Below are 18,762 nucleotides of genomic sequence, written 5' to 3'. Positions count from 1 at the left end.
TTCAATGTTATAAGGCACTGGTTCTCAACCGAGGGCGATTTTGTCCCCCGGGGGACATCTGGCAGTGTCAGGAGGCATTTTTGATTGTCGTGATTTGGAGGCCGCTACTGGCATCTAGTGAGTAAAGGCCAGGGATACTGCTAAACACCCCACAATGCACAGGACAGTCCCCCACTACAAAGAATTACCCAGTTCAAAATGTCAGTGGTGCCAAAGTTGAGAAACATTGTTACAGAGCAATAAAGGGGCAGAGATAGTAAAGAAAGATATAATACTTATTGTATTGTACTGTGCTGGAAAGTCTAAGGATACCTAGGAGTAAGGACAAAGGTTCCATCTTTAAATATTGAAAGTATGTATCTATAAAGGGTCAAACAGAAAAGGCCTTAAAGGAACAATTCTGCTGGGGAAGAGCATCTCCACAAAAGGCCCTGTGTCAACCAAGCCTGTGCCCCTTAACCCTGGTTTATGTCCAGTATTTGGAGAATTCTTGTTTATTTAAGAGCTGATTACCTTGCAAATGAGAGCAAGAAACAGGTAATAGATGGTGAAACCAATTGGGAGGAAGGAAAAAAGATCTGTGTGCTAATAAGCAAGATAATCCTGGGAAAACTGGTGAGCTTGGAATTGTTCATTTTTCACATAGTACTAAGAAAGGCGGTTGATCTCTCCAACACATAATAGTACTGGAGTCAGCTCTATAATTGTAAAGTATTATCTCATAAAGAGATAACTTCCTCATTTTCTTTAAAAACCATACTTGTTAGAAAACAATTTTACTTTCAAGCTACTCAACTTTCATTTACTAAATTAGTTATATTTCCTTAATGTTTGTGTACCCAGAATCGGAGTACAGTCATGCTTGTCTTTAAATACAGTGATAGTAAATGAATATAGGTGACATTAATAAGATTAATACTCAGTCTATTAGTAACCATGCTGGAAACTGCAGTTTAGCATTTTGGTTAAAATTGTCAACACAAAAGCTAAACAAAGTCTGCCTTTTAAAAAGAGTTACATACAGTATGTCAAATACTGCTGGGTTTTTCAATCAAACCAAGAACTGAGGGAAGTGTTATTCCCAACTGAGGAATTTTAGAACATTCTAGGCAAAGATACATACTGCATGCAAGTGATACGACACCTTAATTAGATTCAACCAGCAGCCTGTATTACACTGTGACTCGGAACAATAGTTCTGAGCCAAGATTACAATAAATTTCAAAATCTATAATGTGTGAAATTAAATTCCAAAATAATGCATAAAAGTCCTAATTTGAATCAAGTTTCAACTTGCAAATACATGAAAAACTAAAAAATGAAATTCAGAGTAAGAGAAACAAAGAATATACAGTATTAGTAAATAATATCAATCAGGAAGGCTAAATCTCTATTGAACAAGAATTAGACATTTTCTACTCATTGCATGACAGAAATATTTGATTTACCTCAAATATCAAAACTTGAATCTAACACCTACTATTAGGATATAACACTTTTATGTTATCTTAAGGTAAGTCCTCTCTCCCAAAGGATTCACCCAGAATCCACTAGTGCATTCAATAAATAAATAAAAATAGAGAACACTGAAATTTATATGTTAGTACTAAATTTGTATGTTAGTACGTGTATTGGTAAAACAATACATTAATAATTAGGAGCATCAGGAATTCCCTGGCGGTCTAGTGATTAGGAGTCCTTGATTCACTGCAGGGAGCATGGGATTGATCCCTAGTCAAGACACTAAGTTTCCTCAAGTAGCACGGAGCAGCTACAAAAGAAAAAAAATTGACTGAACAAAAATAAAACAATTCCTGCATAGCCAAAAAAAGTCTTAAACACAGAAAAAGGTGATACAATATATTGATGGGATTATGAAGAAATATGTGTTTTCACGCTATTGCTGGTGACTGTATAAATTCATAGAACTTTGCTGGGAAATAATTTGGCAATATCAAATAAACTTACTAATTCACATACCTCTGACCCATATGTAAGAGGACATTTCATGCAAAGACAGGCACAACAAAGGACAGAAACAGTATGGACCAACAAAGGACAGAAACAGTATGGACCTAAGAGAAGCAGAGATATTAAGAAGAGGTGACAAGAATACACAGAAAAACTATACAAAAAAAGATCTTAATGACCCAGATAACCATGACGGTATATCATTCACCTAGAGCCAGATATCTTACGATGTCAAGTGGGCCTTAGGAAGCATTACTACAAACAAAGCTAGTGGAGGTGATGGAATTCCATCTGAACTATTTCAAATCCTAAAGGATGATGCTGTTAAAGTGCTGCGCTCAAAATGCCAGCAAATTTGGAAAATTCAGCAGTGGCCACAGGACCAGAAAAGGTCAGTTTTCATTCCAATCCCAAAGAAAAGCAATGCCAAAGAATACTCAAAGTACTGCACAATTGCACTTATTTCAAATGTTAGCAAAGTAATGCTCAAAATCCTTCAAGCTAGGCTTCAACAGTATGTGAACCAAGAACTTCCATATGTACAAGCTGGATTTAGAAAAGGCAGAGGAACCAGAGACCAAATTGCCACCATCCATTGGATCATAGAAAAACCTAGAGAATTCCAGAAAAATATCTACTTCTGCTTCATTGACTATGCTAAAGCCTTTGACTGTGGATCACAATAAACTGTGGAAAACTCTTAAAGAGATGGAATATCAGACCACCTGACCTGCCTCCTGCGAAACCTGTATGCAGGTCAAGAAGCAACAGTTAGAACTGGACATGGAATAACAGACTGGTTCAAAATTGGGAAAGGAGTATGTAAAGGCTGTATATTGTCACCTTACTTATTTAACTTATATGCAGATTACATCATGTGAAATGCCAGGCTGGATGAAGCAACAGGCTGGAAGCAAGATTGCAGGGAGAAATTTCAATAACCTCAGATATGCAGATGACACCACACTTAGGGCAGAGAGCAAAGAGGAACTAAAGAGCCTCTTGATGAAAGTGAAAGAGGAGAGCAAAAACGCTGGCTTAAAATAAAACTCAACCTTCAAAAAACTAAGATGATGGCATCTGGTCCCATCACTTCATGGCAAATAGATGGGGAAACAATGGAAACAGTGATGGACTTTTATTTTCTTGGGCTCCAAAATCACTGTGGATAGTGACTGCAGCTATGAAATTAAAAGATGCCTGCTCCTTGGAAGAAAAGCAATGACAAACCTAGACAGAGTATTAAAAAACAGAGACATTACTTTGCCAACAAAGGTCTGTATAGTCAAAGCTATGGTTTTTCCAGTAGTCATGTATGGATGTGAGAGCTGGACAATAAAAAAGGCTTAGCACCAAAGAACTGATACCTTTGAACTGTGGTGCTGGAGAAGACTCTTGAAAGTCCCTTGGACAGCAAGGAGATTAAACCAGTCCATCCTAAAGGAAATCAACCTTGACTATTCATTGGAAGGACTGATGCTGAAGCTGAAACTGCAATACTTTGGCCACCTGATGCGAAGAGCTGACTCACTGGAAAAGACCTTGATGCTGAGAAAGATTGAGGGCAGGAGGAGAAGGGCATGACAGAGGATGAGATGGTTGGATGACATCACCGACTTCAATGGACATGAGTTTGAGCACATTTTGGGAGTTGGTAAAGGACAGAGAAGCCTGGCATGCTGTAGTCCATGGGGTCGCAAAGAGTGAGACACGACTGAGCGACTGAATAACAAATGACCATAACTCTTTGAGTAATTTTCTCATAGACATATGCACAATGTACAAAATGACTCCTTAGAAACTACTTAACTACCCATTAACCTAGGATTGTTTAGATAATTAAGGTATATAATTTATCATTTAAAATTTTTTAATTTATATTTTAGATAAATTAAGGTACGTAATTTAAATTAAGTTACATAAAGTAAGGCTGGCTTAGATATATTAAAATACAATACACTGCAATTCTATGAAGTGAATTCTATGAATATATGGAATTTAGAAAGATGGTAACGATGACCCTATATGCGAGACAGCAAAAGAGACACAGGTGTAAAGAACAGACTTTTGCCTCTGTGGGAGAAGGTGAGAGTGGGATGATTTGAGAGAATAGCACTGAAACATGTATATTATCATATGTGAAATAGATCACCAGTCCAGGTTCGATACATGAGACAGGGAGCTCAGGGCTGGTGCACTGGGATGACCCTGAGGGATGGGATGGGGAGGGAGGTGGAAGGGAGAGTCAGGATGGGGAACACATGTACACCCATGGCTGATTCATGTGAATGTATGGGAAAAACCACCATAATATTGTTATTAGTCTCCAATTAAAAGGAAAAAAAAAAGAAAAAAAATTCTATGAAGTTCTGAGCTGGGTATGAAATGGTATGATTTCCAATACATACCATTAGAAGACAAGATACAGAACAGTGTTTGTGGTATGCTACCATCTGTATGACAAAACTGGGAAAAGGGTAGCATAAAGAGATAAAAAAAAAAATTCCTTATATAGTATAGATTAATCTGGAAAAAAATACATAAAAATCTGACATACATTTTGTAAGGGGTTAAATAAACATCATGCCAATAAACTAAAAAATTTAGACAAAATAGACACATTCATTATGCTCAAAACTGAACTCCTTATCATCCATGCTCTACCAGGAATCTTCTCCATCTCAGTTGATGGCAGTTCCAACTTTCTGGTTGCTCAGGTTACTCCCCTCATCCCATCCATCAGCAAATTACACTAGCAGTACCTTCAAAAGACAACAGATTAGTCTAAACGTATATCCTGACTATGGAGGTGGCTACATGAATCTCTGTGTGTTAAAATCTGTAGAAGTGTTACACACAAAATTTTTATTTTACTCTGTGTTCACTTTACTCTTAAAAAAAAAAAAAAAAGACACCTAGAATCCAACCACTTCTCTCTACCTCAATGGCTACCATCTCTTGTCTGAAAATTACTACCATATTCCCCTCACCCATCTCCCTGGTTCTCCTCTTTGCTTTTTATAGCCTATCTCCACACAGTAGCCACTGTGGTCTTGATAAAATCTGAACAAGACCATGACTGTTTTCTGCTCAGAACCCTCTGGTGGTTCCCTATTTCACTTAAAGAAAAAGCCAGAATCTTTGACAGTTACAGAGCCCAAGGCAGCTGGAGCTCCGAGCCTGAGACTTCGTTTCTATGGCTCTCCTACTTTGGTCCACTCCGTGGCACGGGCCCTCTGCTCTCCCTTGACTATATCAGGCATGCTTCTACCTACTAGCCTTTGCTCTGCTTTTTTGCCTGAAATATTCTCTGCCTCGATGACCACTTGACTAACATTCTCACCTCCTTCTCACCAAATCTTGCTCAAATCTCACCTCTGACTACCTTATTTAATATTTAATAATGCAACCAGGATCATGGCATCTGGTCCTATCAGTTCATGACAAATAGATGGGGAAACAGTGGCTGACTTTATTTTTTGGGGCTCCAAAATCACTGCAGATGGTGACTGCAGCCATGAAATTAAAAGACGCTTACTCCTTGGAAGGAAATTTATGACCAACCTAGACAGCATATTAAAAAGCAGAGACATTATTTTGTCAACAAAAGTCCGTCTAGTCAAGGCTATGGTTTTTCTAGTAGTCATGGATGGATGTGCGAGTTGGACTATAAAGAAAGCTGAGCACTGAAGAATTGATACTTTTGAACTGCGGTGTTGGAGAAGATTCTTGAGAGTCCCTTGGACTGTAAGGAGATCCAACTAGTCCATCCTAAAGGAGATCAGTCCTGGGTGTTCATTGGAAGGACTGATGTTGAAGCTGAAACTCCAATACTTTGGCCACCTGATGCAAAGAGCTGACTCATTTGAAAAGACCCTGATGCTGGGAAAGATTGAGGGCAGGAGGAGAAGGGGATGACAGAGGATGAGATGGTTGGATGGCATCACTGACTCAATGGACATGAGTTTGGGCAGACTCTGGCAGTTGGTGATGGACAGGGAGGCCTGGCGTGCTGCGGTTCATGGGTTCGCAAAGAGTCAGACATGACCGAGCGACTGAACTGAACTGAATGCAACCAGCCCTTCTTTTTCCCTTCACACCCCTCCATCTATTCGCCTGATTCCTCTTTACCCTACTCAATTTTTTCGTTTTTCTAAAGCACATGAAAGTGAAAGTGAAGTTGCTCAGTCGTGTCCGACTCTTTGCGACCCCATGGACTGTAGCCTACCAGGCTCCTCCGTCCATGGGATTTTCCAGGTAAGAGTACTGGAGTGGCTTGCCATTTCCTTCTCCAGGGATTTTCTCGACCCAGGGATTGAACCCAGGTCTCCTGCATTGTAGGCAGACACTTTTACCATCTGAGCCACCAGGGAAGTCGATCATCTTTTAATACAGTTTATTTATTATACCTATTATCTCTTTCTACCACTGTCAGTATTTTTTTCCCTGCCACTGTACTATAAACTCCATGGGGGCAGGGACCTTCCATCTGTTTTTACTCACAGATAATGACATATCCCAAGCATCTAGAAAAGTGCCTGGCACAGATAGGTGTTCAGAAACTGTTTAAAATTTAAGAATTTCATCCTAAGATGAGTAAGCAATGAGGACACTGAGATAATGGGAAGCCAGTTCACCTAGGATGATGCCTACAGTTTACACTCTGGCTTGAGTAAAATGGGAAAGAAGCCACTGGAGAGCTTTTAGTAAAGTAATGGGATCTTACTATTTTTAAATCTTCCCATAAAGAAGTCACTGTTGGAGATGGATTTTCAAACTTATTCCATAACATTCAAAAATTCCAAGCTTAAACTGCCTCTACACACACACACACAAAATAAACAGTAAAAGGAAGAATAGTCCCCAATTAACTTTATGTGGCTACTAAAATCTTGAAGCCAAAAAAACCAAGAGTTCTAGAAAGGGAAACTACACATTAATCTCTGAACAAATTTTAAGTCCTGGACAAAATATTGGCAAACCAAATTTAGAAATGTATGTCAGTCACAGTAGCTAACATTTACTGAGCATTACACTAAATGAACTAACTCATTTAATCCTGACAACCCTGTGTTGTGAATACTATCACCTATTTTACAGATGAAGAAGCTGACACACAGAGAGGCTAAGTAATTTGCCGAAGTCCATAGGCAGAAAGTAGAGATCCTGGATTTTTAAAATATCAATGAGATTCTGATTTAACTTTTCTGGGGGTTGGACCTGATGTTTTTAAAAGCACCCCAAGTGATGCTGTTATGCTGCCAGGGTTGTAAACCAGTGCACTAAGTCCATAGCTAAGGCTTCCCCCACGCTGAAAGTGATTACACGGACACAGCCAGGGTGAGAGATGTTTTAGTGAAAATTCAAATATGAAACAAGAAGCAGAGAGGAGACAACAGGGTAACTCTATGACCGTGTGTCCCCACACTGTCTTTCTAGAATTCTAGAAGGTTTAAGATTTCATGCTATTAACACCTAACAGATCCATTCTTCTTCATCTTTGGAGAAATTTGTCTGTCAGTTTATTTCTTTAGCATGGAGTACCCCCTATCCCCAAAAAGAGTATGGTAAAACATACTAGCAGCTTATAATACTAAAGTTATTTTCAGAACAAAAACCAGAGTGCTACTTTAAAGAAAGAGTAGCAAAAAACGGGAATAACTCAAGAGGTCAACCAAATATTTTTCAAAAGTATAACTGGAAAACTGTCCCTGAGCTGCCCAAAGACCAAGCCTCCTTCCCACTTCACATCTGTTAACTAAAGCTGAAGCTACAAAGGGATCTTAACACTGTTTTCCCTGTATGCTGCTGTTAACCAGGCGGCTGTGGCTCTGTGAGGAACTGAGTTCTGACAGGAACTGCTGTCCCAGGCAGCACTGCTAGTAGAGCCAAGGCAGTAACTGCTACCCCGCAAAGTTTAGAGGAGGCTTCTTGAGAAGGGACGGGGAGAAACACGTGCTGTCTTGGCTACCCTGGCAGGCTCCAGCCCACTGCCCCATCCATCCCCCTCTCCAAGAGGCACACATGCTCACAGTTCCCCAAAACATGAGCAGTAGCTACTGCTAACACCACTTCTCTTTGATCCTGCAGAAGCAGAGCTCCTCAGCCTTCAAGAAACTGAAACTACTACAACTCCATCACTTCCCCAAACTATTCTTGTAGTTTTCGCACTGATTTTTAAAGCATTTTCCAGGGTGGGATACAGGAAAAACTATTAAGTCAAATAAATACTGCAGATTGAACTCTGTGCCCTTAGCCTTGGTTGTTCTACAGAGCAGGCAATGAGCCAACTGCCTCTGCCACTTTCAACCCTGTGTGCTACTTCCCAGAAATAAAAGCTGATGTAGGCAGCCTCCCTACAAAAGGGAGTTAGAGACCTAATGGTCCAGACACAGAAAACTTCTGATCATTTCTGCCCATTATGCCTTTGCTGATACTGTTCACCAGACACGCTCTCTCCCACATCCCTTTCTCAAGTGCTTCTGACCTTTCAAAGGCCAGCTCAAACCTCACTTCCTGTAAGATGTTCTCCCAAATCCCACATCCACTCCTGCATTAACTTCACGTATACCTCTGTTATAAAAATGGCCATCCCCTCACCCTTTCCCCTTTTTATTTTCATTTTTTTTCTTTTGAATTTTTTATTTTGCATTGGGGTATAGCCGATTAACAATGTTGTGACAGTTTCAGGTGAACAGCGAAGGGACTCAGCCACATATACACGTTAAGGAATTTGGGACGGTCATGTACACCCTGCTGTATTTAAAATGGATAACCAACAAGGGCCTACTGTACAGCACAGGGAATTCTGCTCAATGTTATGTGGCAGCCTGGATGGAAGGGGTTTGAAGGGAAAATGGATACATGTATATGTGTGCTTTTCCCCTTTTTAGATAGCCATATATCTGTCTCCAACAAGAAATCTGGCCCTGGGGGAAAATGACCAAGTTTCATAGGTCTTTGTTCATGCTTTTCAGTATCTCAAAGAAGACCTTCAGGAAATATTTGTTAAACAGAATGGAATTCCAGCTGCATTGAGAAGCTGCTCTGCTGGTCTGACCTTGGTTTGCTATGGACACAACGCGGTGCTCTTCCTCTTTACATGTCTTCTTCTGTTAGCGTGCTTTGAATATAACGCTTTAAAAAGAATTTTACTACTTTCCTTCCCATATGATTTCTTATTTTTTTAATTGAATATAGTTCATATAACATAAAATTCACTTTTAAAGTATACACTTTAGTGGTCCTTAATATATCCACCAAGTTGTGCAATCATCACCACTATCTAATTCTATAATGTTTTCATCAACCTAAAAAGAAACCCTTTACCCTTAAGTAGTCACCCCCCACTGTCCCATAATCTCAGATCTACTGTCTCTAATATATATGATTTTAACAAAACTTACAACACTCTTCATTGTGGTTTTATTATACCTTAAAGCCAATTTTACCTTCAAAAAAAAAAGCTTCTCTCGTTTTAACATAACTCAAAAGAAAAATGTGATTTAACACAGCAACTTACTAAGGCATCATTTCAGGATACAAAACAAAAATTCTTACCAGGAAAATCAGCTTACATGTTTACTTTCCCATTTGTTTTTGTTTTGTTAAGCTTCTTATTGAAGAAGTATAATATGCATATAGAAAAGGACACCTATCATAGGGTATATCTTGGTAAATTTTCAAAAACTGAATACATAAGTATAATCAGCATTCAGATCAAAAACCAAACAGAAGCCTCCACCATGTCTCTCAGCCACTACCCACCTCCAAAGAGTAACCACTATCCTTACTTCTAACAGCATAGATTACTTCTACCTGTTTCTGCACTTTTATAAATAGAAGCATATAGTTTGCAGTATAATAAACTCTCACAATGAAATTCTATGTCTTGTAATACTCACCATAATCTTTTTGTACAAAGCCATGACATTATCGTCATCAAATGGTAGAAAGCCACACATAAGTACATATAAGAGTATGCCCATGCTCCAAACATCTGCCTGATGAGAAAAAAATCAAAAGACAAAAAATTAGAACACATTTCAAAATAGCAGTACACAGAATCTTTACAGAGCTGGAAAAGACCTCAGAGATCATCCAATTCAACCAGCTCATTCTACAATGTGAAGCCCAGAAAAGGAAGGCTCATCCAAAGTCACCCAGCCAAGGGCAGGCCACCCAGGCAGGTCTCTCGACTTCCAGTTCAGTGCACTCCCCTCCAGTGCTTAATAGAAAATCTTTTCCAGTTGGCTGGATTGGGCATGATAAGGAAGAAGATGAGGCCAAGTCTCTGATTCTGAAAGAGAAAACTATAGTGCTACTGAGGGTTTATTACATATGAGGATTATGTAAACATGCATGAGAAAATCAAAACAAGTTTTAAAATTTACTACTGATAATCTGCAAATGTGACTAAGCTGCACTGTAAAGTCCTCTCTATGTAGAGAAACCTTAATAAAGTTCACTAAATGACTTTTCAAGGATCAAGGCTAGAAATTAGCCTGCCAATACAAATAGCCCCACAAATCTCAAAACCCCAGAAAGGAGTTAACCTTTACGTAAGATAGCCATTCGACCACTGGCTGAGAAGTCACAGTTCCCACCCTCATTTGAGCCTTGGGAAAACTTTAATTTTTATACTAAATAACACCAATCTCACACCTAGTCCTGCCTACCAAATCACATCATATTATTAGGACTCAACAAGGAAACCCTGGGTGAACAGTGTACTTTCAAGTGAACAAGTGATTCTTCTTCCAAGTTGCAGGAGGTCAGAAATTAACCATTTATGCCTGAAAGATGTCAAATGCTTCATCTATAAATTGAGTCTGGGTGGCATGGTACTCCTGACTGGGATGTTAAAGTTAAGGTAAAGAGGCTATACAGGAGAGGCAAGGGTGGGAAAACTGTATTGGGTACCATACTATGAGCAGAAGTGGAGAAAGCGCTGAAGCTCTACTAGGTGGGGGAGGGGGAGACAGACAGCTGTTCTGCCAGGTGGTAACAGTGCTAAGGAGAAAAATCACGCAGGCTAAGAGGACAGGAAAAGAAGATTCGTGGCAGAGGGAACAACAGGCATGAGGTGGAACAGCAGAAGCCAGTGCAGCTGGAGCAGAGGGACCAGGAAGAAACAGGAAGAGATCAAGCCCTGAGCCTTTGGAGTGGGAGCACTGTCTCCAAGACCTTAGACTACCAGAGAACTAACCCTAGGGAGTATCAAATAGTGAGAACTCACACAAAGGAAACCACTTGAATATAAGAATACAAGACCCAGCATCACCCAACCACCTGTAGCACATCTAAACAACAAACAAAACAAAAATACAAACCTAGTCATCAGCAGCGGAGAAGGCAATGGCACCCCACTCCAGTACCCTTGCCTGGAAAATCCCATGGACGGAGGAGCCTGGTAGGCTACAGTCCATGGGGTCGCTAAGAGTCGGACACGACTGAGCGACTTCACTTTCACTTTTCCCTTTCATGCACTGGAGAACGAAATGGCAACCCACTCCAGTATTCTTGCCTGGAGAATCCCGGGGATGGCGGAGCCTTGGTGGGCTGCCGTCTATGGGGTCGCACAGAGTCGGACACGACTGAAGCGACTTAGCAGCAGCAGTAGCAGCAGTCATCAGCAGACAGGATTACCACCTCACTCAGCCTTGCCCATCAGAGAAAAAACAAACAAAAACTCAGCACAAATCTCACCCTATAGGAAGCTTACACAAACTAGTGGACCAACCTTTGGTGGGCAGAAACCAAAAGGAAGAAAGAATTCAACCTTGAAGCCTGGGAAAAAGAGACCTCAAACACAGGAAGTTTAAATAAATAATGAAAAGGCAGAGAAACACTATACAAATGAAGGAACAAACTAGAAACACATAAGTCCAAATAAAAGAAGAAGAACTAGGCAAATTCCCTGGAAAAGAATTCAGAATGATAGTAAAGATGATCAAAAACCATGAAAACAAAATGTAGAAAATGCAAGACTCAATTAACAAAGACCTAGAAGAATTAAAGAATAAACATACAGAGACAAACAATACAATTACCGAAATTAAAACTACTCTGAAGGAATCAATAGCAGAATATCTGAAGCATAAGAATGAATCAGTGAACTGGAAGACAAAATGGTGGAAATAACTTATGAAAAGCAGAATAAAGTAAAAAAAATGAAAAGAACTGAGGATAGTCTCAGAGACCTCTGTGACAATATCAAATGCACCAACATTTGAATTATAGGGGTCCCAGAAGAAGAAGAGAAAAAGAAAGGGTATGAGAAAATTTTTGAATAGATTATAGTTGAAAATTTCCCCAGCATGGAAAAGGATATAGTCAGTCAAGTCCAAGAGGCACAAAGAGTCGCATACAGGATAAACCCAAGGAGAAACACACCAAGACACATACTAATCAAACTAACAAAGATTAAATACAAAGAAAGAGGCTACACAGGAAAGAGTGGGCTAATACAGCCTTGTCAAATGCCATAAGAAGAGGTCAACAGAGAGACTTCCTCTGAGAAAACTACAAAAGGAATTAGAGATGTTTACCATGGAACATTCCATAAAGCATGATCTGAACCATGAGCAACAGAATAATCTAAATTACTTATTTAAGAAAGAAAATTCCTAAAGCCCCACCTTAGAAAACAAAACAAAATCTCTAAATATACTGCCCTGAGTTCTGCATATTTTAACAAGTGCCCCCAGACAATGCCTTGGTACACTGTCCTTAAGAAATTATCCTAGAAGGATGGAAAACTGAACTAAAATGGATAAGAAGACAAGATCCTGTGGGAAAACCTTGATGCATTCAAACCAGCAGAGCCTCATCACCAGACCTCTAGGAATCTTGTGAGCATCAGGCATGTGATTACCACACCTTCTAGGAGACTAAAAAGAGTACAGGTGTGCGGTAAAGCCTCACTCAGTTCAAATCTTGACCCACAGTTGCTAGTTGTGATCCTGCAAAGGCACTTAATTTCTGAGCCCCAGTATCTTTATCTTATGAAACAGAGTAACAGTATTCACTCCAAGGGATTTTTGTGCAGATTAAATGAAAATTTTAAAAAGGATCTACCATGTGGAATCCTTGTGCATTATTACAGGAATGTAAAATGCTGCTGCCACTATGGAAAACAGTATGGCAGTTCCTCAAAAAATTAAAAATAGAACTACCATATGATCTAGCAACTCCACATTTGGGTATCTATCTGAAAGAACTGAAAGCAAGGTCTCAAAGAGATATGTGTGTCTACCAGCATTATTCACAATAACCAAAAGATAAAAGTAATCCTAGTGTCCATGGATAAATGCATAAATAAAATATGGTATATACATGTAATGGTATACTACTCAGACTTAAAAAGGAGGGAAATTCTGATACATGCTCCACAATATGGATGAACCTTGAAGATATTACACTAATAAAATAAAACAATCACACAAAAAAACAAATATTGTATGAGTCCACAATACAAGGTACCTAGCCTAGTCAAACTCACACAGATAGAAAGTAAAAGGACAGCTGCCAGGGGAGCAGGGAGTGGAGAATGGAGTTACTATTTAATAGGTTTAGTCTCAGTTTTGCAAGATTAAAAGAGCTCTGGAGATTGACTGCACAATAATATGAATGTACCTAACACTACTGAATTGCACATTTAAAAACAGTTCAAATAGGAATTGTATCCTTATAAATGGTTCAGATGGCAAATATTATGTCATGTGTATTTTACCACAATTGAAAGAAAGAAAAAAAAAGATCTAGCATGATTCCAGGACTATGATAAATATTCAGTAAAAGTTTGCCCATTTCTTATGATGTCCTGAGAAGGCCACAATATCACCTCTGTGGTATTTCTACCAAAAATGCATAACACAAAACTAACCAAACAAATTCAAATTGAGGGCCATTTTATAAAATAACCGGCTTCCCCCAAAATTTCAAGGTCATGAAGATGAAGAAAGCTGGATTAAAGAACAAAGAAATGCAACAGTACAACGCATGATCCTGAATGGAATCCTGGACTGGAGGGAAAATACAGCTGTAAAAGACATGATTGGTACAATTAACACCATCTGAACATGAATTGTGGGTTAAATAAATTATACCAATGTTAAACTTTCTGATTTTGATAACTAAAGTGAATTTATTTTGATAAATAAAAGAAGGACACCTTGGGAATTTCCCAGCAGCCCAGTGGTTAGGATTCAGCGCTTTCACTACTGTGGCCCAGGTTCAATCAATCCCTGGTGAGTGAACTAAGATCATCCCACAAGCCACGCAGCATGGCCAAAAAAATAATAAATAAATGAGAGAGCCCTTGCTTTTAGGAAATATATACATAGCATTTAATGGTAAAGGGGTATGATGTCTCCAACTTACTCTCAATTGAATTGGTTCAAAACATAATTTACATGTATATAAACACAGAGAATACTAAAACAAATAGGGAAAAATGTAAACAGTTGTAAATTTGGCAAAATATATATAGAAGTTTCTCATTCCATATTTGTAACTATTCTGTAAGTTTGAGAATGTATCCAAATAAAAGGTCACCAAAAACAAGTTAGTCTTCATCTTCTCATGTTACAAATTAAGTAAACTGGCATATCTCAAAGTTTCTCCCACATAACACCAGTTTCAAAAGATGCTCCACTTAAAAAGTGGATTCTGTAGGCACATGAAACTGAGACCAGCTGCTCTCTGTGATGGTCTCCTCTCAGAGGACATTGTACAGGAACATATTAAAATTCAGAAACATCCTGAACTAAAGAAAACTGTTCAACCCAGTATTTCCAGAGCTTTTGACAACTAAACCTTTTCCATTTTATGACAATATCAGCAAAATCAGTACTCCAAAGAGTGTAAGGGGCTGACTAGCATGCCAGTAGTTAAGCGGCAATGCCCAGGGCTTTCTGAGCCTGGCCCTCTTACACAGGACTGCAGGCCTCCGTTAACTGGCTGTGGATAAAGTACAGCCAGCTATCCGAGGTTTTCTCTGTGCTAAACATCATCTCTGCAAACTAAGCCTATAATCCTGGCCTCATACTCTACCTGGCTGGACTAATCAGTCTAAATTATGGCACTGTTAAACACAAAACCCCAGAAATACATCCTTGTTTCACAAGAATACTGTGTATTATTATATTTATTGCAAGCTGTTCATTTCCCTTATTACTGTACATATCTTACTCTCTGACTAGACAACTCTTTGATTAACAAGTTTATTTCTTACCTCGTTACATCCTCAACTCACAGTGCCTGACTCACTACAGATCACCAGTAAACATATATTGATTATATATTGAATTAATCACTGAATAATTACCTCTGATCCCAGATATGATTTGCCTTGTATTAATTCAGGTGCTGCATAAGCAAGACTCCCACAGCAGGTCTGTAGGTGATAATCCTTGTTACCCTGCCAATAAGATAAAAATGAAACACTTATTAACTACAGCCCTTAAGAGAATTAAAACCCTGATAAACATTCTTCCAATATAAGCAAAGAGATGCTAGATGAGAGTTACCCCAAATGATAAGAGACTTTCTGCTGCCAACTCAATATTCTGCCCATGTGCATGCATGCACATGTGGCTTCCTCCTCTCTGGATTTCCAACACCACCAAGACCTGGCATGAAAAAAATCCTTCTCCCCTTAGCTCAGTCAAATCAAGTTCGTACTTCCCTAGGCATCCATTTGCATAATAATCAGCATACATCCAAGCACCCAAATCCTCCCACTCCCAAGTACTCAAGAAAAAAGGATTATTTCTCTAAAGGACCCTATCTCCAATGGCAAATCTTTACAAATATATAAGTTTCTTTTCTCCAAGAGGGAAGAAAGCAAACACTACACAAAACAAAGCCTTGGGAGTCTGTTTTCTAGACTTGGTTATAACAGAGATCATGACTTCCGCCTCCAGATCTGTTCAAATAAGGATCCTCTGGTCTCCCACAGAAACATGGAGACACAATGCAAATGATACCACTGCCTCACACTTCTACAGAGTTCCACAAATGGCAAATGGCTTATGAAACTGCAAGATTTCATTTACAACTGCAACAGCACACCCAGAAGTCAGCTCCTCAGCAGAAAGCTGAGGCCACCTTCTCCCAGTCAAGTCTTGCTTTGTGAGATGGAGTCTGTGTGGGTTGAATCCGTGGCAGCCATAAATAAAGGCTGTCGGAGTCTGTCACAAACATTCTCCACTGCCTCCTGTGATGAACATGACTTAAACCAGCTTATCAGCTCAAAGTAAGCTTTATCTTTATTGCTTGTCGATCAGAAAAATGCCTTCTTGCATTTGGTTCCCAGACACAAGACTCGACTGACAATCTCTGAAGAGCCAAGGGAAGGAGAGGAAAATCAGAAAGAATCAGACATTCAGCCAAAGGGGCAAAATCTGCCTCTCTTTGCATTCAGCTAATTCTGATTGGGGCAGGAAATAATCATGGGACTCCAAGGGGCTGAGACAAGTCTGAAATTTCAACATTCTTAATGAGGGTAGACAGTTCATTTTAGAGACTGTGAGTACCATCATTAGAGGATTCAAGCGGAAGCCTCCAACAGCAGCCACACAGGAAGAAAGTTCAAAGTCACCTCAAAGAGAAGGTACGCTGGAGAACACCAGTACTTAACTATGGAGTGCAAATTAAGGAAATAATTCACGGTATAAATTTTAAAGTACATATGGACTTTTTCCTTCTTCTTTTATAAGGAAAGGGGATTGTCTCTCAAAATGTAACTAATTGTTAGTTATATAATCATATGGATAATAAAGAACAGATTTTCACCAGATTTCCTGAAATGCATATCTAAACAAAGAAAGGCATCATCTAACAGGAACATACTCCAACTGCAAACACATGGTCAATTCAGCATTCATACTGTGATGACTTCCTGACACTTCAGTCCTGCAAATTTTCTCACAGCATACCCATGGGGTTTTCAGCAGGACCAACCGTGGACCTACAGCAGTGGTTTTCAACCTTGGCTACATGTTAAAATCATCAAGGGAACTTATAAAAAGCGTGAAATTTAGCATTCTTCTCAATGGATGCAACCAGGCTCACTAAATACTAAATGGAAGTTAGTGTAAGATAACAGGCAAGAGGTGCACTGGCAAAGGAAATAAACTCATTTTTATCTCTGCACTTACCTTGGGTTTTGCACAGAGACCAAAGTCAATCAGCTTTAATTTATGATATTCATCAAACAACAAATTTTCCTGAAAAAAAAAAAGACATTTTCATAATTATATACAGTCTTCCTTATATCACATCCCACCTCTAGCTATTCCTAAAAGCACTTTAAGGTTGGGTACAGAGTAAAAAAATCAATTTAAAAAAAAAGAATGAAGTGACAAGAATAGAAGGAAAGAGAAGAGGAGAGGAATGTTGATAACTATCCTGCTTCCCCTCAAGACACATTAGCATAAACTACTTTCTCCTTGGTACTCTGAGGTTCAACTACAAGCAAACATGATATGTGCCAAAGGCAAGTTTGAACAGAAACAGTGAACTCAAATCAAAGAATTGGATAAAAACAAAGGGAAAAGGACAGAAACTGCAGTATCTTGTTAGGGCAATTCTAGATCTCAAACCCTAGTACCAAATTACGTTGGAATTCATGTTCACCAGCATGCATATTAGTCAGAGCCTACACACTTAAGAGTATCAAATTTTTATTCTGCCCTTGAAAAGCAGAGTCTGCCCATTTCATTGAACTGTTCATTTCTGAAGCATAATGGAATTAAAATTAAAGGAAGATGATGTCAGGAAAAGAGTATCAAGAGGAAGATACTCAAAGACAATATTCTCAAAGAAAATACTCAAAACTCTTCTTTCCTAGGAATAAAACCTGAGGTTTATATTCTGCAGCTGATTACAAAGACATTTATAATGTCACACAAAATTGACAAAGAAATAGAATGCCAATAATAAGTCCATCCAGAAGAGCCTAGCAGGAGTCAAAAGTCAAAAAGAAAAAAGAAAGATACATTAGGAATGGAACAAAAAAATAAGCAAAGCCCAGATAAATTCTAAACAGAAAGAACATTTGGAAACTGAGTGATGACAGGTAAATGATGTCAAATTCTCAGGTGAGCATTTGTAATGCAGTCACTTACTGGTTTGAGGTCCCTGTGAGCATAACCCTGGTTGTGCACATAAGCAACTGCAGACACTATCTGACGGAAGACAACACGGGTCTCCTCCTCTGACAGGCGATCGTGGGAAATTATGTAGTCAAACAGCTCTCCTCCAGGGCAATACTGCAAGAGCAGCAGAGTCACATAAATATCATTATTACTTGCAAAAATCAGAGGAATTTAAAATAAAAAATCATACTTAACTCAGAGATGTTGTTAATTCAATTTATAAGCAAAGGAATGAACTAATTCAGGTATATTCAAAAATACACTCTCAGTATTCCAGCTTTCGGAATACTTTTGGTCTTGAGCTATTTATTTATTTATTTATTATTTTTTAGTTGCACGGGGTCTTTGTTGCTTCATGTGGGTTTTCTCCAGGAACAAATTCTAACCTATTCTGTCCACTAAAGCACACCATCACATGAGAAGGGTATTACAAAGGATATATTTACAATGTATCTCCAATTTATTATACATGTCTACTTGGTCTAAATTGTTACAGATAGAACTTAAACAGGTAAGCCACTTAGCATTTAATCTTGCAAGTGAAATGAATTTAATACCTCTCTCATAACTATCATAAAATGAAAGAGAATGGCCTGAATAAAGTTTGTGTTCCCCAAAAAATTCCTGT

General features: G+C 38.9%; 1 protein-coding gene across 5 annotated transcripts in view; it reads right to left on the bottom strand.

Moving 5' to 3' along the window:
• Nucleotides 1-18,762, bottom strand: part of MELK (maternal embryonic leucine zipper kinase) — a 75,172-nt gene that overhangs the window by 45,990 nt on the left and 10,420 nt on the right. For all 5 annotated transcript variants that reach the window (XM_081508865.1, XM_081508858.1, XM_081508849.1 and 2 more), the window contains 4 exons: nt 18,105-18,248; nt 17,136-17,204; nt 15,302-15,394; nt 9,876-9,974 (listed from right to left, as the gene is read on the bottom strand). In XM_081508865.1, the coding sequence (XP_081364991.1) occupies nt 9,876-9,974; nt 15,302-15,394; nt 17,136-17,204; nt 18,105-18,248 (405 nt within the window). The remainder of the gene's footprint in view (nt 1-9,875; nt 9,975-15,301; nt 15,395-17,135; nt 17,205-18,104; nt 18,249-18,762) is intronic.

This window comes from Giraffa tippelskirchi, chromosome 1 (assembly GCF_054371585.1).
Source record: "Giraffa tippelskirchi isolate mGirTip1 chromosome 1, T2T-mGirTip1v1.2.pri, whole genome shotgun sequence".
Taxonomy (NCBI): domain Eukaryota; kingdom Metazoa; phylum Chordata; class Mammalia; order Artiodactyla; family Giraffidae; genus Giraffa; species Giraffa tippelskirchi.
Note: the sequence above shows the minus strand (reverse complement) of the source record. Positions and strands in the feature narration are given on the sequence as shown.